General features: G+C 42.5%; 3 protein-coding genes across 5 annotated transcripts in view; 1 reads left to right on the top strand and 2 right to left on the bottom strand.

The window, feature by feature from the left end:
* Positions 1–287: 287 nt before the first annotated feature.
* tbpl2 (TATA box binding protein like 2) lies at positions 288–5,372 on the bottom strand. The gene is made up of 7 exons (XM_088648252.1): positions 4,738–5,372; positions 3,780–4,171; positions 3,340–3,427; positions 2,921–3,012; positions 2,224–2,391; positions 880–974; positions 288–423 (listed from the first exon to the last, which is right to left on the bottom strand). The coding sequence occupies exons 1-7, from the start codon at positions 4,786–4,788 to the stop codon at positions 347–349; spliced, it is 963 nt and encodes a 320-aa protein (XP_088504378.1). The 5' UTR covers positions 4,789–5,372; the 3' UTR covers positions 288–346.
* An 86-nt stretch (positions 5,373–5,458) lies between these two features.
* Positions 5,459–10,883, top strand: jmjd7 (jumonji domain containing 7). Its single transcript, XM_088648251.1, has 8 exons — positions 5,459–5,666; positions 6,060–6,213; positions 6,684–6,937; positions 7,230–7,286; positions 7,450–7,545; positions 8,624–8,700; positions 9,068–9,227; positions 10,079–10,883. Exons 1-8 carry the CDS (start codon positions 5,597–5,599, stop codon positions 10,174–10,176), a joined length of 966 nt encoding a protein of 321 aa, XP_088504377.1. The 5' UTR covers positions 5,459–5,596; the 3' UTR covers positions 10,177–10,883.
* Positions 10,607–22,230, bottom strand: part of mapkbp1 (mitogen-activated protein kinase binding protein 1) — a 60,051-nt gene continuing 48,427 nt past the window's right edge. For all 3 annotated transcript variants that reach the window (XM_088648234.1, XM_088648235.1, XM_088648236.1), the window contains 13 exons: positions 22,115–22,178; positions 21,618–21,740; positions 21,287–21,417; positions 20,969–21,015; positions 20,373–20,621; positions 19,875–20,011; positions 19,479–19,624; positions 18,447–18,623; positions 17,758–17,836; positions 17,014–17,339; positions 15,764–16,714; positions 15,088–15,173; positions 10,607–14,903 (listed from right to left, as the gene is read on the bottom strand). In XM_088648234.1, the coding sequence (XP_088504360.1) occupies positions 14,670–14,903; positions 15,088–15,173; positions 15,764–16,714; positions 17,014–17,339; positions 17,758–17,836; positions 18,447–18,623; positions 19,479–19,624; positions 19,875–20,011; positions 20,373–20,621; positions 20,969–21,015; positions 21,287–21,417; positions 21,618–21,740; positions 22,115–22,178 (2,750 nt within the window). In that variant the 3' untranslated portion in view covers positions 10,607–14,669. The remainder of the gene's footprint in view (positions 14,904–15,087; positions 15,174–15,763; positions 16,715–17,013; positions 17,340–17,757; positions 17,837–18,446; positions 18,624–19,478; positions 19,625–19,874; positions 20,012–20,372; positions 20,622–20,968; positions 21,016–21,286; positions 21,418–21,617; positions 21,741–22,114; positions 22,179–22,230) is intronic.

The raw sequence follows: 22,230 nt of genomic DNA, 5'->3' as shown, positions 1-22,230 counted from the left end.
ATCATAAACCTATACTAAAAAAAAAATCACTTGACTATGCACAATTCATATTTATGAAACAATTCTGTCAGTTCTAATTCCAAATCAAAACCAATACACAGAATATTACCTTAATATTCTGCAAACCTCTTAGAGCACAAACGACAAGAAAAACGTCTTCCAAAACAAATACCAACATATTTGTTTATATCGGTTTACATTATTTACATTGTACTCTTACATTATCTTAGAATACACACTTTGCTCCACATTATTTCAAAAATACACATACAAAATTCAATTTAAATATTTAAATACATCTGGAAAATTTCTGCTTGCAGTACATCCAGGAGAAAAGACATTACTTTCACTGCTTTTTGAATCCCTTCAGGATGGGGTAGATATTTTCAAAAGCTTCATAGATCTCAGAACGTTCTTTAGCCCCTGTGAAAACAAAGAGCACATCTGGGGATTTATAGTGATCAGAGCCTTGTTATTACCGTGTCACGAAATTACAAGAATAAGGGTATCCTTAATACCCTTATTCGTGTAATCCATGAATTTACAAGAATATGGGTATGATTTATGTCTTATAGTTACAAGAGATAAGCTACAACAGATATTAAGATACATGTGTATGAAGCACAGGTACTGTGCCAGTGTTGATGAAGTTATCAGTATCAACTGGAACAAATTAATTAGTAAATTATTCAGAGCACTTTTGCATGTTCTTGTTCAAGTGCCATTGTGATGCATGCTGTTGTTTTTCTGCGTCACTAGGAATGGATGTTTTAATATGTTCATATCTGGAGATCTCTGATCCCTGATATTATCCCCGCAGGGAAGGGATAAGGTATCCAGGTGATGTAGTCCAATGCAATGGCCCCACACAGCACTTACCCGTCAACACCACCTTCCCCGAGACGAAAATCAGCAGCACAATGCGGGGCTTCACCATGCGATAGATCAGCCCTGGGAACAGCTCGGGCTCATAGCTGGAACACAGGGGGTTAAAGGGGGGATTCTGTGATCAGAGCCAAAGAACATCCAGATACAGGGCCCACTGAAACACACACACAGCTTCACTTTCTCTCTGTCACTGTTTCTACAAGGAGGAAAACAGTCTCTCAAAAATGCCCCACAAAAATGGTCAATCTTATATCTTATGTTATATCTTAAAAATAGTAAGTGTTATATCTTATGAAAGACTTTTAAGAGGTATCTTTGGCTCAGCAAGCTCTGTAAGAGCCTGTAAACGTCAATACTGTGCTTTCTTAGTTAATACCTCTCCGTCTTTGCCAAATCTTTCCTGCACTCAGGTGTGGTTTGGAAAAACAGGGTGATAGCAAGGCCTTTTTCTGCTTCTGTTGTGCATTCATGGTAGTGTTAAAAAAAAAAAAGACTTCCCTGGCCTCCTTTCCTGGCATCACGGTAACAAATCTAGGTGGGTGGTTTGAGTCACTGTGTGAACAGGGAAACACAAGACCCATGTACTAACATAGAAACAACAAGCTTGGATCAAATCCAAGAAAGAGACTGGGTTTTGCTTCTGAATTAAACAAGACTGAGGGAGAAAGTGACTGCCTACATAACCTGGTCCCAGTTTATCTCCCACAAATTCAGTGGGAAAAGGGAATGGATCAAGATTCCACATTGCTAGGAAAAGTCTACTGATTATTAGTCTACTCTTCTAATTTGTGATGGAAAGAATTACCTCTTTGTTGAGACTGCAGGCGAAGAATTTCTCTGAAAGACGGTAGCCACTTATAAACAAGATAGAAGGATCAAGGGACAAATTAGTGTAGCTAAGTTTTGATGAAAAGGTATACAAATTAATGTAAAACTTAAATTAAATGTTAAAAGTTAACAGAAATATTAAAGTATGTTAAAACCTTTAGGTCACAGCAGTATTACTAAGCTCACCTGTCTATGTTCTTTTTTGTTGGTTTCAATATATTTTAATTGAATGGCAATAAATGTTATTTTCGCATCTGTAGTAAAAATGTACACAAGATAATTTGATGTGACACATCTACAAGTATATGCACACTAGACTGCTTGAGAATTTTTTATAACTTGTTTTTGTGGATGGGCTTGTGCATGGAAAGATGGAAAAATAATAAAGTTGCAAAAAAAAAAACCTATTTGGTAACCTTTCTGGAATGCATGAGGTGAATAGGATTTCTTTGTGGTGGGTAGCACCATCTGGTGGCGAAGTGGGGTTTAGCACCCGCCACTGCATACCTGCTGAATTGCTGGTGAGTGAGCACCAGACCCTCGAGGCGGATGGGGAAGCAGACATCACAGCTGCCCACCATGTTCTGGATCTTGAAGTCCAAGAATTTGGCAGGGAAGCCCAGCTTCTGCACCACCCGAGCATACTTCCTGGCAGCTAATCGTGACTGCTCCTCACTTCCAGGAAGGGGAGATGGAAACAGCTTTTACATATACCGGCATCAGATAGAGTACAATCTAGTCTCCATCTGTAACTTTATAGTTATAAATGGCTTCCTACCTATTGAGGATGTCCACATGGCACAACAACACATAAGCATTTTAAGCAATTTTGTTAGATCTTCTAAGCAAGGAATTATTGTATTAATTTCAGAACTAAATAGCTCCTTCCTCCCAGGAGACTACAAAACAATGCTTTGCTAGTGCAAAACATTCACCAAGTCATTCAAACAGTAATCATCAAAGGTAAGTTGCAGGCCTTATTAATTTGCTTTTTCTTTAGAGAGATTCACTTACACTGTTTCAACACACTGGTTTTACCAAACAAGAATTGATTCCTGGTATCCCAGTCAAAGCCATTATTTCTCTCACTGCAAAATCAAGGCTTTTGTAAGCCCAGAACCTGCCCTGCCTCTATGTCAATGTCAGGTCAGCATTAATCGGCCTTGTGCTCAGACAGGAGGTGTGCTGTGCAGGGTCTCCTCACCTCTTGGCACCTGTGCAGACCATCTTTCCCGAGCTGAAGATCAGCGCGGTGGTCCTGGGCTCCCGAATCCTCATGATCACGGCCGCAAAGCGCTGTACAGAGAGGACAGTGCATGAACCACAGTAAATATGACCTGCGTCGCTGTAAAAGTATTTGTCCGGGCATCGCTAGAAACAGTTACTCCTCAGCGTGTTAGACTGCTCATCCACTGCTGAAGGCAGCTGAATGAAATACCAGACAAGGTTCTACAAAGTCCCAAAGGAATGATATCAAGCAGAGTGGAATGCTGGACAAAACGAACTTCCTCAGACGCCGAACACTGTTAGAAGTATTTTGTTCTTCACAGCGTTTATGCCCCCACAGCGCTGCTGTTACACAAATAACCCCACAGGCACTGTGCAGCGTGGCACCCCCGTTACCTTGGGGTTGTACTCGGCATTTCGGGCCTGCAGAGCTATGGACTTCAGGTCCAGACTGCACGCCAGGTTCACAGTGGACACGATGTTTCTGCGCACAAAGACCAACAGCACAGCGTCGGTGCCCCTTTCACTCACATAAACACATGTGTGTCTAGCCTCTTGACGGAAAACAGAAGAAGTTAATTGAAACTGGCAACTGCGAGACAAATGTTTCCGAGGGAGGGGTGAATCAAGCACCATTTCTTGTTTGCGAACGTGACTTTTTTCAATTGTATGGCTGAAAGCCCAGTTCGGAGTCTAGATTGTGGGAATAATAACTCACGTATATCCAAAATATTCCTTTTTTACATTATGTTTCATATTTTAAAGACTAGGTAACTAGGTGTTCTGCTTCCCTCAGTGCGAGAAATGACACCACAATTACAATGGGGCACACTTACTGCAGCTGTGGGACTATTCCGGAACTTTCAGACACCGGCGTCATGGGGGTCATGGGGGTCATCGGGGTCATGGGAAGGGGGCAGAAAGGGGAGGCTCCTGGGGGAGCCTGGCTGGTCTCTACAGTAGGGGCAGGCTCACCCGGCATGCCCCCCTCATAGAATCCACTGTCCTGTGTGTTCTCAATCCCCTGAGTTTGGGGCAGCTCATCCTGAGCAGTGAGGTCATCTGGGAGGAAGCTGAGATCAACCCCAGAGAAATCTTCAGAGAGATCCTTGTCCTGCTGGTGTCCCACGGAGGACAGGAAGGAGGAGCTGTGGAGTGGGGGGTCCACCTGCAGGCCTAGGTCCCTCTCATAGCCCATCATGGGGGTATAGGGGCACTCAGAAGAGTCCTGGGAACAGAGCAGACACAGCCAAAGTTCTGGAAAGCTCTGCAAAGCTGCCTTATAGAGCTGATAGGTCGCTAGGAACCTGTTATACTGATTCATATCACTATAATGGCCAAGCGCAACAAAACTCCAAAGCAAGGAAATTTCACGTTGAAAACCTTTCTTCTTTTTAAATTTCAGCCTGAAATCGATCTTGACCTGTTCTTTTACAACCACCGCCCACTGCCTTTCCCGAAACGACTAGGCTTTATTGTAAGCGATACAATATTACAATCAAGTAAAGCTCCAAAATATGAATGTCAGTTACTTAAAAAAATAGAATTTGTTTTTAGTCTTCTTGGTGGGCACATAACCAACAAGAACCGCCTGCTCAAATAATTTAAATCTAATACTGGTGTTCCTTGATTCAGGAAACGTTTTGTAGACACTTTTTCTATTGTCACGGACGTCATTTCACCTTCCTACAAGCCGGTCAGTACAACTCCCATATAAAACCTAAAATTTCAAAATTTACACATAAACACTGGAGTAAAGCTTAGACGTAAACTTGATCACCCGCAGTTACTTACATTGGCAATCGAATGGTCAAAATAGCTTTCCAGAGAAGACTCTCCATCCATTAGGATCCTTTGTACATAAAGTTATCGAATAAGAACAAAAGCTTTTTTATTTTGACTCGACCCAGAGATCAAATTCTGCGTGACGTGCAACTGCGGTTGTTGTCTAACTTCATCTCCGGTTTTTTCTTAATTCGCTTTACTGAGACGACACACTCATCATTCGGTTAATCATGCTAATTGACAACAGGTTAGGTTTCGTCATTAAAAACCGGGGGTATTGTTTGATTTTCACCTATTTCGGGTGAAACAAAAAAAAAACATTTTTATTGTGCTTACGTTCAGAACTGAGTATGTAAAAGATGGGAAAAGAATTGTGAACTTATTCGGCAGGAATTATATCACGAGACACATTATATTAAGTCTTATCACGGAGAATATGCATTGAATTAATAGAAGAAGTCGGACAAAAGAAGACTGCATTTCTCAATATAAACCCCAAAGTTTGTTTAATGTGATTTTAAACAAGATTGTGTTTATTATTATTAGCAGAGGTGGTAATGACAATGCAAGTCTTCAGCTGTTTAAGATTTAAAGAGATGTAGAAATCCCGAAGAATCCTTAATCTCAAGGAGTTGTGCTTGAACATCGGTGAGGCGCGCGGCATCGACTTTGGTTTTATTCAGCCTCCACCCAACAGGGGGCGCGATGCCACATCAGAAAAGCTGAAAAACATGATCAGCAAAACCTTTCTAGGTTACATGACAATCGATAGTTAGGAACTGGTGAGACGTTTTTGTGTGTGCATAACCCGCATTTGCTTTTAATTTTCAAACTGTATTTATGTGTGTGATTGTTTTGACATGATCCTATGGTTGTCATGGCAGACGGATTGGACGTGCTAAAAACATGCTTAAGACATTTCTCTGAAGAGGCTCGGGGTGAGTTGGTTACACATTTATGGAAATACATTTCTGATAATTGGTAAGGAGTGCTTTATTATTAATGCGTGATTCCGTAAGGTTTTGATTAGTGCATCTCATTCAAGATTAATAGGCTGCTCAGTTTAATTACCAGGACCCACGTGCTGGGCAATGTTATTTTAGTATGCAAGGATGAATATACTTTATCTTTTTTTTATTTATGACTGGCAAATGTAATACAGAATACATCACTGTTTTGCGGGATACATTATTTTAAAATCGGTGCAACATTCTAAAATATACACAATATACGAGGTATTTACCATGTTGTCCTTTAAAGTCGTATAAAATTACGTTCATATAAAGGGAGGGGTAAGAATATTGTTTAATGGCTTGCTTTTTCGTCATCAGAGCTCTACCTGAACAAAGATGTGCCATATTTAGAGTGCCCCCCATCTCCTCTGGAGTTTTATCGGGAGTGGATTGGCCCAAACAAACCCTGTATCATTCGCAATGCATTCAACCACTGGCCAGCCTTGTGCAGGTGGAGTCCTGCTTACCTCCGGTAGGTCTCTTGCATTAGTCCACACTGAAGCTCTCAGCTGGCCAGAGAGCCATGGGAACAAAATGACTTTATTTACTGGTCTTTGTCCTTGTTTGGTTACATTTGCAAAAACAAAAAAGCAAACAAACATGCAGGTCATTTGCTCTCGTCTTTCAATTTTGGGTTTAAGTGGTGCAGTCCTACAATTGGCCCTAGGTGTGTGTGTCTGCCTTGCAGTGGGCTGATTTCCCATCTTCGGGTATGAAGTTTCGGGCCGAAATGTTGTTTCTTTTCTTCTCTTTTCAGTACGGAACAAACCTTTACATGTTTCTTTGCAACCTACGCATGCTGACACGGTTACCTCCTTGAACTACTGTCTTGGGAAATGACTTTAATACCAACATAAGCTACCTGACTATGCAGAACCAGGTGCTATTGTTTTTTCTTTCTTCAAGGGTACAGTAATGTGACAGTCCTGTGCGTTCCTGCAGGGAGAGAGTGGGCTCAAAGGTGATCAGTGTCGCTGTCACTCCAAATGGCTATGCCGATGCAGTATGGGGGGATCGATTCGTCATGCCTGAGGAGCGGCGCATGCCCTTTTCCTCTGTCCTGGACATCATGGAGCGGAAGGTTGAGAGTGAGGGAGTGTTCTATGTGCAGAAGCAGTGCTCCAACCTGACTGAGGAGCTCCCTGAGCTCACAGAGGACTTGGAAACTCACATCCCCTGGATGAGTGAGGCCCTAGGTACAGTACATGGAACTTGTAGAAACATTGCTATCCTATAGATAGAACATTCTCTGAATGGCTGCCCTACAGTTAGAAATTTTTTCATTGTAGTGGGGTCTTAAGAGTAGTTCCTGTTCTGTTTTCACTTGTCGGTCAGTGTGTTTGTGAGCAGATTGTCCTGTGAGGGTTTTGGACAACTCAGTTTGTAGAAGAGTCTCTAGAAAGAGATTCAACATTTGAGATACAATTTTTCCTAACATAGAGCTGCATATTACTTTAGTGGCATTCATTATTTTCATGGTCTTTTTAGGGAAGAAGCCTGACGCTGTGAACTTCTGGCTGGGAGACTCTGCTGCTGTTACATCATGTAAGCATTACAGTGATAGACATCGGATGCAGAAAAATCGTATGTGATTCATGTTGCCACTGACTCTTAACGTATAGAAACAGCAGTTATACTGTAACGTGATCTAAGATCTTAGCTTTTATTCCCTGGAGTAGAGGTGCTCAGTTGTTGTTCTTGTTTCCAGTGCACAAGGACCACTATGAGAACTTGTACTGCGTGATCACAGGAGAGAAGCACTTCATTCTCATCCCCCCATCAGACAGGCCCTTCATTCCATATGGTAACCTGGATATTTTGTAATGTTTGCAGTTCCTTGGGATAGCTAGTGCAGCCTTTTCAGCAAAGAGATTGCACAAACCCCAAAACATGTTTAAATTTACAACAACTCAAGTAGAAAGTAAACAAAAAATAATCTCCCATAAACCTAAGTAAAAGGCAATATTTCCCAATTATTATAGCTAACACTATTTGCAAATCGAATAACAGCAGAAGCAGAAAAATACTCTCCAGACAAACTCAATTAAATGGGAACAAAAAAAAACATATAATAGATTAAAAAAATCCTTAATTTATTTAGCACTTTTCTAGACACCCCACTCAAAGTGCTTTACAGGTAAGGGGGTCTCCCCTCCACCACCTCCTCCACCAATGTGCAGCCCCACCCGGATGCTCCCCACACACTAGCTACTGCATCAGTGAGGAGGAGAAAAGAGTGATGAAGCCAATTCATTACACTGCCTTGCTTAAAAAATCCAGTACAGAATACACAAGGGGCATATTCATTGAAATGTCTGAGTATTCCTTTAAATAACAATAAAAACAAATCTACAGTAACACTGTTCTCTGCAAGTGAGATGGATCCGTTTTGAGGTCCTGCAAGGTTTTCAATTTTCCTGGAGTATGAAGGGAATTTACCTACCGTAGCACTTGTTGGGCTTAGGGATAAGAGTTTTGCAAAGTTTACAGGCAAATGGTTATGGATTTGCATAACCTGGAGGATGGAAATAAAGAAATTTCACAAAAATCTGAATCTACCCTTTACCACTGTTGTGTCCTTTATGTACAGTATCTCCCCAGGATGGGCTGGTTCAGAGGGCAAATTTAAATCTAAAGGCAACGGTATCAACACAAATCGGCATCTTCAGGACACAACGTGTTGATAATGAGCATACAGTGATTTGCTAAAATACATTAGAATAACAATTGGCTCCGTGTCTCATGGTCAGGTAAAGCACACTGCATGAGAACACTGAATAAGGTGTATATAGCATGCTTTAGGTGAAAGGAAGGTTAAATATCGTCCAGGAAGAGCCAGGATGCTCACAGAGCTCTTCCTGTGTCTGTATTCCTGTGACTAGAGCTGTACCAGCCCGCCACGTTCAGCCAGGGGGAAGATGGCACGTTCGAAGTGGTGGATGAGCAGAATGCTGACAAGGTAAGAAGACAAAGGATTGCAAGTTGCCCATAATGTCTCAGTCCTGTACTGCTTCCTGCTGCTGTGATACTCCCTGCAGAGCTCTGTGATGAAATAAGGAATCTATTAACCTAACTGTTCATTGTGCCTCCTTACATATTCATGTAATAGACTAGAATGATTAGAAGCTCTCTGGGAAGCAACTATTTTAATACATCTCTTATTGTATTTGAAGTATGCTGTATAAACACTGTCTTCAATCGTGTCATCTGTGTATTCCAAAGCACTCTACAGTAGACTGTATAAGATTATTTGGCTTCATCTTTATTAATACTCTGTTGAACAAACGTGCATTTCTTTTTAACATAGCCTGTATGTCTGTGTGAAGGTGCCTTGGATTCCTGTGGACCCTCTGAGCCCTGACTATGAGCGTTACCCAGAGTACAGGCAGGCCAGACCTCTGAGCTGTACAGTGAGAGCTGGGGAGATGCTCTTCCTACCTGCGCTGTGGTTCCACCACGTCAGGCAGTCTCATGGCTGCATTGCAGGTACAAGGGCGAGTCGAATTTAAGAAAAGCGTGAAGTTAGCGAGGGTAGTTATTTGGGTTAGTTGTTCTGTTCAGACACTTGTATTGCAAGCTACTATAAATTGAAGTGAGACAATGATGCTGAATAGATCAAAGCTACCCATGTTATGAGTGAAACTTCTTTTTACTTAATGTTGGAACTCCTTTTTTTATCTAGGTACATAAATCTAAGTCTCATATTCCACTCCCATTGTACCAATGCTGCTCAGGCCAGTGGTTAATAGTCATCTCTTTCTTTCCCTGATTTGACAGCTAAAAAGACAGCTTTTGAAAGTTGGACAGTGCCACTGTTCAGTAGAAAAGGTCAAAGAAACAAAGCTAGAGCACGTTTAGTACTCACCTGTACAAGTCAGACATGTTTTACCCTCTATATCGCACTGAAATAAAACCCATCCATCTTGGAGGATAAGAGAATACTGATAGTATATCCAAAACCACAGTTTCACTAGGTTAATTTATTGGAGTTGCACAGTGTGTGGAATCTTTTGATTAGAACTAAGCTTGTGTTTGAGGTAACTAAATGATTAATTTACAGGTAGTATTGTCTCAGTACATGTTCTACTCCACTCTTGGGAGTTGTTAGATCTTGGGATGTTTTGTATATTACAAATTGGTGACGTGTTAACAGTGGAGGAAACGAGAGACCATTAAATTGTCAATTTTCTTGAGTGATTTTGACAAAGTAATTGACTAGTCATACATGCTGTTACTCCTATCTAGAATTAGGGCTAGCAATGTCATCTCACGAACTGATACTTTTTTGTAAAATAGATTCTAAAAAATCCCAACTATTGTTTTTTTTTCCTTTGCAGTCAATTTCTGGTATGACATGGAGTTTGATATCAAGTATAACTACTTCCAGCTGTTGGATTCCCTGTCCAGGGCAGTTGGTCAGCTGGAGAAAGACTGAAGGAAGATATCCCCCTAATGGAATTCCACAAGACCCTCTTTGAGCAACTTCATGAACTGGCTAAACAGCAAATCCTGTTGAGGACACCTCCAGACAACCTCATGTGCTTTCCTGTTGTCTTTCAAATGTCAGACTTCCTATTATTAAAACAAACAGAGGCAGGCCTGTTTTAAGTATGAATGGAAAAAATGACAACAGTGGTATTCCAGTTGATATCAGCTATGTGAAAAATAACTTATACATTTCAATAATTTTTTATAAGTCATATTATGTAGTACTTCACTACATACTGTCCTTTTTTGACTGTTAGCCACATACCAGGATCATTGTAACCGTGTACTATGACTTCAGAGTAAATTCCAGCCTACAAACTCATGCAGATGCCTTCTTTTATCATCACTAGTATCAGGATCATGTGAAACACAAGAAAGAAGAGTAATAAATATTTATTTTTTTTAAGAGAATCTTGAGGGATATACAGTACAAACACTATGAAGGTAGAAACACTGTTTAAGCCAGCGTGAGAACAGTAACACAGCTTAAAATAGGCTGCCTAAAAAAGACAATTGTTCCTGGTCCACCATAAACAAAGTATTAAGACAAAGTCAGAAAGTAATGGGGAGGTTTAAAACTGAAAACCAAGACCTCTTTTAGCTTCTTTAGGAATAATGCGAATACCCTCATACAATAAATGGGTCATTACATCACCATGCTGTCTTGTGTAATTGCTCTTTCCCCATGCTTTAGTCTTCATGCATTAGAGAATCAAGGTACCTGTTTGTCATGGCTTTCTTAATACTGAACTAATAATTATAACCCTGGGTCTGTAGGGTGCCTCAAATTTATTTGGTATTTTTAGATTTTATACTCTGGTTTTGTCTCCTCCCTGGGAGACAGTCTGATACCTGCATGGAGAGAGTGCTGAAGGAATTGTTCCATTCTGTATGAGATTTATCCCTTTCATTTGGAAGAGGAATGTAGGCTTCATTTTTGCTCCTGATTCTATGCATTTTATCAGCCAGTAACAGAGTTCTGTAATAAGCCCAAAAGAACTACAGACTGCAGAGCAGGAATGCCACAGCTGTTTAAAAATACCCACACAAAGACACAGCTACTACAGGTCCATCTGAAATAAAGTGTTAAGACAAAGTAATAAAATCATGTGGAATTTTAAAAGGGATAAAGTATGATGGTTTATTAATTGGAGCAAACTGCGGGCAGCATACCTGGGTAAAGTTTGAGGTCAGGAAGCCACAGGGCCTTATTTAAGGGCCCCACTGTACAGAATAGTGACACATACCAGTGCTACTCTGCTACACCATTCTGAAGACCTGCATTGTGCTGGTGATTTTTCACGGTGTCTCAAAGCCAGTTTTGGAGCACGCCAAGATCTTGGTGCTAATTATAGTTCACAGCACAGCCTGTTTAGTTTTTGAATGCCTTCCCCCAGACATTTTCACTTGTATACCAATACTCACAGGGAAAAAACAGGCCAACAGAACCAGGGCTGGCCAGGCAAAACAGTTATTTAGTGAAATTTACTGCATAGCTGTGGTCTTTAGCATATAGTGCCAAACTTGTGCCAAGTGCTTAAGTATAGGCTTAAATAGAAAATGTGAAACCTAACATGGAATCTCTCCAATATAATGTTACTGTAGAATCTGAGGTTGTTAAGATTGTATCACTTTGTAGCACAGAAGCAGGCAAGACATGGTTATAGAAATTGCTGGCAGTGATATAAAACTATGGCTGCACAGTGCCACTTTTGCTACAGTTGCATTCTTATTGGGAGAAAATGTGGGTGTTTATGGGTCCAAATGAAAATACAATTTTGGGTCTCCTGAGAAGCCAAAAACACAGGAAGAATGGTGTTTATATAAACTCAGTCCAATTTAGAAGCAATCTGTACTTCAACTAGCCTACCACATGATCTTGTGGTTAGAAAAGTGTTGTAAAGTGCATCTGAGAGGTTAAGAAACCATGACCATACATAGACAACAGGGAGTCTGTGCAGCTTCATGGCTCCCATTATAAATTTATGTTTATGCAGATTCTCATGGAGTTAGTGACAGTGTTCCTTACAGAGATATTGCAGGGCTGTATACTGCCCTTTTCTGACCTCATGGACAGAGATGGGCAGTACTGAAGTTAGGCGGAATGAGGAATTAATAGAGGTTGTCGTCAACCATGGGGTAATTGGGTAAATGACAGGCACATTGGCTGACAAAATATTTTGCCAGGTGCAATAGAGGTGTATGCATACGGTACAGTCTACGAAACCTTTGCTTTGGGTTATTAATACAATGGAAGATTTTTCTGTTCCTGCGATTCTAGCCGTCTCAATTCTGTTATACAAGTGATACCCCCACAAGAGTCACCACATCTCCCTAATTAACCCCAAAGCCAATCCCTTCTTCAGTAGGGTACATTCTTCAGTCAGTGACAGAGGCAGGTCCGTGTCCATTTCAGTTTTCCTTTGGTGTGGTACAATCCTGTATTTCAAATGTCTCTAACCCTAGATAATATGTTCATTTCAGTGTCCCTTTTAGGTCTCACTAAAATACAGTATCTTTCCTCAAATTACATGTTAGGGATGAGCTTTTCAGGTCCCACTCCTATACAGATTTGCTCTAAAGAGGGTGGCTGACATGCATTGTGTATAATAGATAAATTCCAGGAATTGATACATCCTGTATTAAATAGCAGTGCAAGAGAATGTTGCTGGTAAGTTATTAAGGCACCTAGTTCCTTGAGACACACGTGGTCAGCACTGTGAACATCATTTATATGCTGAAGATGAATGTAAAAACAGGCAGATTTTTGTTTCTGAAAATGACCCATTTCGGATTCAAGAAAGAGTATGGAAATCATTCAAGATTTACAGCTGTAAATGCCAGGATTCGTAACCATTGTGGTCTTTCCAACTTTAAATCTAATGCAGAAAGCTATCCCATCAGTTAGGATCTCTATTTTTCATATGCCTGCAAAGCTCACCTTTTTAATGATATTGAAAGGATATTTGCTATCCTATTCTCACCCAAATCATAACAGGATTGGGATTTTCAAATATGGTTTGCTGGCTTCACTTTTAACGTTAGCTGCCTCTCTCTGTCACTGACAAAATGTTGGAACAAGCACTTATGTCATTTACACCATTAACACCCAGTATAAAATCAAACACTATTATAAAAAAGACATGCACTGTACAATTACCCAGAAAGTACATACTACCCTATACTGAACATGGATGACAAAATTAATACGTTCAAAATTACAATGGACTTGTGAGCATTTAAAACGCAATAAGAGTTGTGTTAAAAACAATTTCAAAGTAAGAATATCTGGAGATTAAGCACTGTAAAGGGCAAATGTTTGCATTTTCTGCAGATTCTTTTGTCTTGGCCACCTGAAAGGCTGCCCTTGTAGGTCATCTGCTTGTAGTGGTATTTGGAGCCCCTCTTTTTTTGGAGAGCTGGATACTGATTATTTGTATACAGAAGGTTCAGATTCAAAAGAATCTAAGATCTATGCAAGTCAAGATAAAGCGCATCTCCTCTCGTTTTTCTTTTACGCCTTCCTTAACGACATACAAAATGTTTTAAAGAGTTAAGTGTGCTCAACACAGCTCCAAGGTGCTTCAGTTAATTTGAGTTCTTTAGAGTCTGAATCTGTATGTTCTTTAGAGTCAAGCAATTCTTCCTTCTGTAGTCATTCCTTCATCTGGCCATGTGTTTCTTATTTCAGTGGACACAACCATAGATAGAGCTGATGGGTGATGAAACATCTCAATATTCATACAGTCATAGGCCATTAGACTAGCTGTAGCCTCACTTAAAACATTTTCTCACATTTTGGGAACTATTTTTTCTGAAGATAAAACAGTTTAAAAGATTTATTTCATTCAGACAGTTTGTATGCATGCACGCTGCTGGCATGTGGGTGCCAGAAGTTGCCTTGCAGCAGAAATGACCAAACATGAAGCGTTAAGAGCAGCATCCACATCCATCTTCCTTTTCATTCACTTCCATCGTGAAGCACACAACACATCCTCTGCCTTGAAGACTCCCAGTGGGCCAGTATTCTGGCTGTTCTACAGAACACCCAAACATCACTGAACACAAAAAAAACATCGCTCTCTTACCCTCAGCCTAAGTGGTCAAAGAAATATCATACATGGAAAAGGCATACTGTCCCGTTGAATGTTTATCCATCAGGAAAAATGTCTTTACCCTTTTCCATAATTTAAAATGTCATGTTAAAACAATGGATGTTGCACATCCGTTCATTAAAACTATACACAAAATAAAATACATACTAAAATAAAAGACCAAAGTGTATTGCTTGCTCCCGATCAACCATGGCTTTGTATCCTGATTAGGTGAATGGTTTTCCAGTTTATGTCACTGGAGAAGTTCGTGTTCTCCTTCTTGAACACCTTTGCCTTTACTGGTCTAATCCATGGCTTAAGAGGGTGTCTTACAACAGGGTCCTGGTCAGAGCTTGTTGTCCAGCCTCTTCTCCACAGCTTTGAGCAGCATCTCCGAGTACTGCTCCAGCAGAGCCAGGGTCCGCTCCTCGCCCACTCCCCCACCACTGCGCTGCACACACACAGCCCCAGGGTCCAGGCGCCCCCTGTCAGGCAGAGAGTCCAGCTCCGTCCGCATGGCACTGAACGCCTCGCAGAGGATCCCTGCCATCTCCCCCTGCTCTCCACTGGCACTGCTCACCTGGGCAGGACACAGAAACGCATCGCAGCATGCAACATGTCAATCAAAAACACTAGACTGCAAAAAGGCTCTTAAGATGGTGGAGTGATTTTCTTCAATTTAGCTGTGCAATCCTTTTGTGAAATCAAATAGCTATCTTTTTCCAAATGCAGTTTTACTTAGCAAACTATAGAAGCAGACTCACCATTCTGTAGAGCTCTGTGGCTTTTTGCAGACTGCTCTGCAGTTCACTGGCTACCAGCCTGCAGGTCTCCACAGTCACTGTGGGGCCTGGTAGAGAAATGTCACACATCAGCCACTGTGACATATAAGCCTCATTTACAGAGCTATTCCTGACTCTTCACATAACATCTTTAAACAAAATGTGTTAGTTCTTCCAAATCAGTTAGATGTTCTTACTTCCCCAAATTTTCCCTCCTCGTGCACATATAGAAAATGTCCTTATTTTAGAACATTTGTTAGTTAAGTGAATTTGCAAATAAATGGGGTGTGCAGTTCCAAATAAAATGCAGACATGCCTGAACTACTATCTCATAGGCTTAACACACACGTGTCCTCCCAGTGACAGGAGTAATGATTTGAGCACACTCAACAACAAAGACAGTTCAAAGAGACAGGTGAAGAAAGCAAGAAGACAAAGACGGAAGAATAAACCAACACCACAAGTTAATGTAAAAAAGAATGAAAGAAGAAGCATGCCTCACCCATCAGGTAGTAATGGTTAATGGACGAACAAGAAGAACAGTAAATGGAAGACGTGACAGGCCAGAAACTGGAGGAAAAGAAGTGCATGGGCACAGCCAGGCGTAGAGGGAGGGTGCGAGACGACAGCATGTACGAAGAGTGGCATCGGAGCGAACCTGGGTCCACGACAGCAGGTGAGAGCAGGCAGTCTGGTCTCGCCACAAGCTCACGGGAACAATCTGGAGCCTGTAGAATCTCCTCAACACCTGCCACACTGGAATCCTTCCTCTCGTCTTTTAAATCAGGCTGCTCTGACAGGCATTCAACTTCAGTGGCACCAGCTGTTGATTGTGCTTCTATTCCAGGCTTTGCCTTGCTGAGGCTCTCTACTGCCACCTCAGGACGGACAGCTGACAGAGCAGTAACAGGCTGGACATTCACTGGGGCCACCTGGCCTTTGAGAGAAGGTGAACTCTTGTTGGGAAATACGCTCACTGGAGACCTTGGAGACCTAGGAGACCTCGGAGCCTCCTCTATGAACAGTTTGGGCTTGGCGCTGGGAGAAAAGGATGCCACAAAGGGTTTGTCTGGGAGAGTTGATGGAATGTCCAATGTCAGGTGGGGCCTGGTGCCTCCATGTTGGAGCTTGGCATGGAGGCCTTTGGGAGACTGTACACTGGGAGTGTTGGCATTGAGAGTTGGCATGACAGCCGCCCGTGGTGCAGCGGAAACAGAAGAGGATGAAGATGTGGAAGAGACTATAGCAACGGGCGGTGCTACTGGCTTGCTTCTCTCCAGAGAACTGGCCTTAAAGGCCCCAACAGGAGTGTCAGAAACTCGGCGGGCCTCTGAAGCCATCTCTGTGCCTGGAGGAAAGCTGGAAACCTCACCAGATTCTCCCAGATTTAAGCTGTCGCCCATGGATACAGAGCGAGACATCTTGGCCATTGAGCTGGTAGTTGGGTTCATGTAGGAGCGTGACTTCAAGGTCTTGCTCTGGCCTGCGCTGGGCAAGGGCGAGGTGGGCACGGCTGGCAGGGTCCGGCGCGGAGTAGTCTTTTGATCTTTCTCAGCAGGTAGCTGTGGTTGGGGATGGACCTCCTTGGAGGGTCTGGCTGAAACCTCAGCTGTTCAGGACAGAAAAGGGGTTAGTTCAGTATCTTCTCAATTGAAACATAAAAAGTTTTCAATTTTTACCTTTCAAGAAAAAACACAATGACTAAAAAGTTTTATACCTCATTTAAAAGAAATCCACACTGCATTATGTTTATTTCTTAGTTACTTTTTAGAATGGAAATAGCATCTCTGAACAAAGCTTTCAAAGTATTAAATTCAAAGATTAAACATGGAGCATCATGGAAGGATGTATTCTTTCATATTGTAGGGAGCTTTAGCATTAGAACAGTGTTCTGCCCTATTGTCTCACCATCTAGTGCCAGGTCATGCACTGACTGGGCCTTCCTCATGCTTTGGTTGGCACTGCACAGCTGGGGCCCTGCTGCTTTTCCTGGCTGGCCAGTGCGAGTGTCTGTGACCGGAGATTTCTTCTTCTGAGTGACAGAGCGCAGGGCGGCCCCCTTTTCAGTAAGAGAGTCCAATTCAGCCTTCCCAGAAGATGTAATGGGCTTCTCCTCTACCTCTTCTGGCAGCCCCTCTTCCATAAGCGGCCGTACCTCGGAGATCAGGGGGCGCATAGATCCATTTGCTCCCTTTCTTTCTCCACTTGCCTTGGCCGGGAACAGAAAGGCATTTCTATGGAAAAGCAAAAATATACTACTACAGTACCGTGATTGAAATAATACGTATTCGATTAAAACATTCCTTAAATCAGAACGCTAGATAACAGAAAGTGATTGCTATTTGAGAATCCTGATAGGAGTCTGCAGAAACAAAATCACCAGGCCACTGATTAAAAAAAAATTAAATACAAAAATGTACATTAAATTATTCTAATTTCCAAAAACACACTTTTAGTATGTCCCAATACTGCAACCTCTACATCAAGATCTGTATTACAAAGTTACACTTGGGAACGACCCAGTTACCGATATCTAGCCGGGCAGTTTGCTCGAGAGGATTAATGGTTATTCTGCTTCTTATTGCGTAGTCATTTCGTGTCCTCCCTGCTGGTTCCTCCAGTGCAGGGGATGAGCTGACCCTCAACACCTACCTGCTTGCTGAGCTCTGAGACAGGAAGCGAGACGAGATGCTGGCATTCTCAGAGGTGCTCTCGGAATGCCTGGAGCTCCCTGGAGAGGGCAGGAAAGAAACACTAACTCCGTTAACACCCCGAAAAGCTTCCCCAAAGCACAATGTTAGACTTGCAACAGAAGAGACAAGAGCACGCTGGACATTGTAACAGAAAAGGGACAGCATGTTAAACTGGACATTTTTTGTGAAGCAAAACACACCGTAACGTACAAAGATAAGGTCAGGTTAGGGAGAATTATGACTTAAATAGGGAAAAGATGTGATGCTGATCCCCCTTGGCTGAGCTGTATGTGTACGGTGACAACAGAACAGCCCAGTCACTGGCAGACTCCTTTTTGTCACTTGCTGACATGAGGTTGAGCTCGTGGAGAAGACTCCATTAACGAGAGGGTCCTAGGGTCACGCCTAGGTGGATCTAGGGGATTGTCTTGTTCTCTGACAAATTTCTTAAAGAAATTAGGTGTCATCTAAGTGAGAAAGAATACTGTTCTCAAATAGCTGTATTTTTTACAGCTGCTAAAGGAAAAAAAAATACAAGCGATAGAATATTTGTATATAAAATCGAATCCGCAGAAAGAAAATGTGGGCAAATCAATTTTCGGGATGCGTTGTCAAGAGTAACGCCACCTCTCAAGACGCCTGTAGTACCTGTGTTGCTGTGGTCGGCCAGAGTCTCAAAGTGCTGCTTCAGAAAAGCCTCCTGATCGGGTGTCTCTGGCACGGCCCTCTCCACCACGCCCCCTACAAACTCCTCCTCCTCCAGCTCCTCCCCCTCAAGTTCGGAGGAGTTGCCGTCCACGCTGAGCGGCTCCGTTGCCTCCGAGTCTGAAACAGCAGTACACGCACACATCCCACTCGTCACACTCGCCAACTCGCCACAACCTGGACGGTACTCTGGAGTCTCTCCTCCTCTTTTGGGGACCATGCAAGTCTAGGGTGATGAGCTGGCATGTGCGAGATGACTGTGGCCAATTTTCCTGACAGGATGAACCTTCTCCAGGTGCTAGATCTATAAAGGTGTTGGATCACCACCATAGAGTAGAAAATCTTTACTAAAGTATCATTATATGCTGGTACTGAGATAGGGCTGTGTTTATTCAACAATGCTATGACTTTCTCAGTTTTCACATCTTCAGTACTGGAAACAACACCTGACGATGTAAGTAAAAAGGGGAAGAAAAGCACTGCTGTATAGCCCAATATCAATACAAGCATTAACGTGCCTTCTGCAAGCAAATCAAATATCACATGTATACTAGGGATAGGTTTGTTTGACCAAGAGCCAGAATGTGCTGTTTCAATCATCTATAGGCAGTAGCTGGTGTGTGTATGCTGTAAGTGTTCTTAAGTCCTGACACCCTGTGTTCAGATCCCCAGCTGGGCCTCAGACCAGCAACATCTTGGCATACATTAGTAATATATTTATATGGATATATACACAAATATTATTATTTCTCAGCAATGCGCAGGCTGAGAAATCAGAAGGGGAGGAACCACCAAGCAGGGGTGACGCAGACAGACAGACAGATGGACAGTCAGACAGATCGGCTGGACAGCGTGTGGCTGTGGTAGGTGCAGAGTACAAGCTCAATACCCTGCACCCTTTCTCTCTGAGTAAACTTCTCTGGGGAAAATGTGGATTTGTAGGTGTGAAGAAGAGAATGCAGACTGAGGTCTCGCCTTCTCTCGGCTGATCAGGGCTGGACAGCTGGCTGCTGCAGTAATCCACTGAGCAGGCGCTGTCTGGGCTGTGCTTTTCATGGCACTCAGATCCCTGGTATCCCCTTCTCATGTGTGCCTTTGGTAACTCTTTCACCTGGTATTCACTGAAAGAGAAAGGGAGATTTGATCACCAAACCTACTGCTTTCACAATACCTGCCGTTTCAGTTATCTGCTCATTCACCTTGCTTCATTTTCCATTTAGCTTTATTTATGGCCCAAAGATGATTAAAAGTCATAAACCGATTGAAAGCTCACAACACGGTTCCTGCTTTAGTAAGTGGATTAAAACGAGCCTCTAAAACAAGGCGGGGCACAAATTCCTTTCCCCAGGAGAACGCCTGCCCCGAGCAGACCTGCCAGCGAGGCTCATGCTGTCCTCTGGTCTCTCGGGAAACAGCACGTGCTCCTCGGTCTCGGGGGTCTGTGGGCTCAGCCAGATGGAGTGTGGGCGCGGGTACAACCGCGGGCCCCTCGTTACAGAATCTTCTTCCTGCAGGGGATATTAACATGCAGGGATAAGCACAGGGAAATGTTCCACCTCTTGGACAACATGATAATACAAGAGCTGTCATTAAATTATAAAGTGCCACCCTGAAACAATATTTAATATTGACTTACAGAAACTAATTCAACTTGTATAAATGGACTCCAATCAGACTGTTGCCTTAATTGCCTGCCTTGACTTCACGTTACCTTTTCAAATTCTTTTTGTTTGCATCAAATTTGCATTATATTTACTGCATTATTAACTGATTGCTCTTGTACATGAATTTTTAAAAACATCTCCTATCAGAGACACAGACTCCTGAGATATAGGGTATCACAGAGCCTCCAGCCTGAGCCCTCCTCACCTCTGGCCTGACAGCCTGCAGGCTGGTGGTGCTGCCCACCACCTCATCCTCGCACAAGGGGGCTCCAGTCGGCAGACACTCATGGCTCGGGGAGTTGGGAAAAGCAAAGGACTCCAGCTGCCGCAGGTCCAACATGGACTTGACCGTCAGCTCTGTGCTGCCCATCCTTCGGGACCAGCGCCTGCGCTGCCGGGGGGGCATCTCGGACAGGCTGGCCTCTCCACGTTTCGAGCCTGCTGTCCCAGTGTCCTATAGAACAGCCACACACACATCGAGCAGATTAAGAGGCAGCTTTGTATAAAATCCGATACAAACACTTTTAACCAATACAGCCACTTTAACTGCCGTTATTTGTAAGACTTCATGTACAGTTTCTCAGTCTGAGTCAATTGCCCCAAAATAAAGAATGCATTTTATTTTAAAATTAAACAACAATTTTAGTGTGACACTGAATATGAGACTAAAAACAAATCTTGGCAGCAGCCACAAGAGCAGTTCTAAGAGTTCTTGATGTATTCTTAGGTACTCCTCTGTAAACAGAAATAAGTTGCTCCAGTTGTCTGTGCCACTGGAGACTGCGCAGAAGAACCCCCCACCTTCTTTGGCTCCAGAGTAGGAAGATTCAGGGAGCTCTGCTTCTCATCTGAAACATTGCCAAAGAAACGACTAGGGTTCAGAACACGGTGACCTCTGTGTACTGTGTAGACAAGTTCACATGAAACAGCTTCTTAATTCTCAGTGACAGCTTTGAATAAGAGTCCAGCATCAAGACTAACTTTAGAGTCCCACGACATCTAAAAGTATACCAAGAGAGATATAACAATTATGGAATCATATTTGAAGCATATAACCTCTACTAAGTAAGGAAGTGGCTACTTCATACCCATCACATTACTGGACATGGTGTGTCGTACCTGTCTCCTCTGTGGGGCTGTTATCAGAGGAGATGTAAAGAGAGACCTCCTCTTCAATTCCATCTTCCTCTGCCTCTTTGTCGCTGTCTGATGATATGTTGACAACAGGGGGCGCACTGTATATCTCCCGTCTGGAACGGTACAGGTGTCATGAATGAGGACACACTGAAAGTTTGGGATACACAGTATGGCTGAGGTGTTGATCATGTTTGAATTTCTATGTCTCTGTGTGGATGAGTGACACACAGACCTATATCTAATGACTGCATTATATCTGTAAATAGGAGCATGGGATAAGATAATTCAAAACTCATTTGTGCATTGACAGTACCTGAGAGCAGAGTGCCTGTGAGGGGATGTTTTCTGTGCTAGCCTGCCCTTCTGTTTGAGCTCAGACAGGCGCTGTCTCATGCTGATGGTCAGCTCAGGGTTCAGACGCCAGACAAATATACAGCTGTGGGAAGACAAGCACTATCAATTCACAGCACCATGGACAGCCCAGACTTCCACTATTATACACCAGAGTATATACCCTGCCTTTGTCAAATGCAATGCACTCAGCAAAAAAAAAAAACTGATGCCATGATGACATCTATCGACACAACTACCAGTCTAGCCATGAAACAATCAACTGAGTGTATTTCAAACAAGGCAGATGAAATTGAGGTATTTAATTCAAGACCTGTAGAGAACTTGGCAAGATTGAACACTTCAAAACACAACAAAATTTTAACTTAACCAAACCAATTGATAAAGTGGACAACATAAAAGAATGATGAAATTACAGTAGCTTCCTCTAGTGATAACGCAACCCCATTGGGACTGTACCTGTCTCCTGAGACTGAGACAAGGTGTTTGCAGTCATTGGTGAACTTCATTCCAGTGACGATCTCTGGCAAGAGAAACATAACAGTCAGGATAAAGGAATCAAATTAACAAAGCTT

The sequence above is a fragment of the Lepisosteus platostomus genome, chromosome 10, assembly GCF_059453375.1.
Source record: "Lepisosteus platostomus isolate fLepPlt1 chromosome 10, fLepPlt1.hap1, whole genome shotgun sequence".
NCBI lineage: Eukaryota > Metazoa > Chordata > Actinopteri > Semionotiformes > Lepisosteidae > Lepisosteus > Lepisosteus platostomus.
Note: the sequence above shows the minus strand (reverse complement) of the source record. Positions and strands in the feature narration are given on the sequence as shown.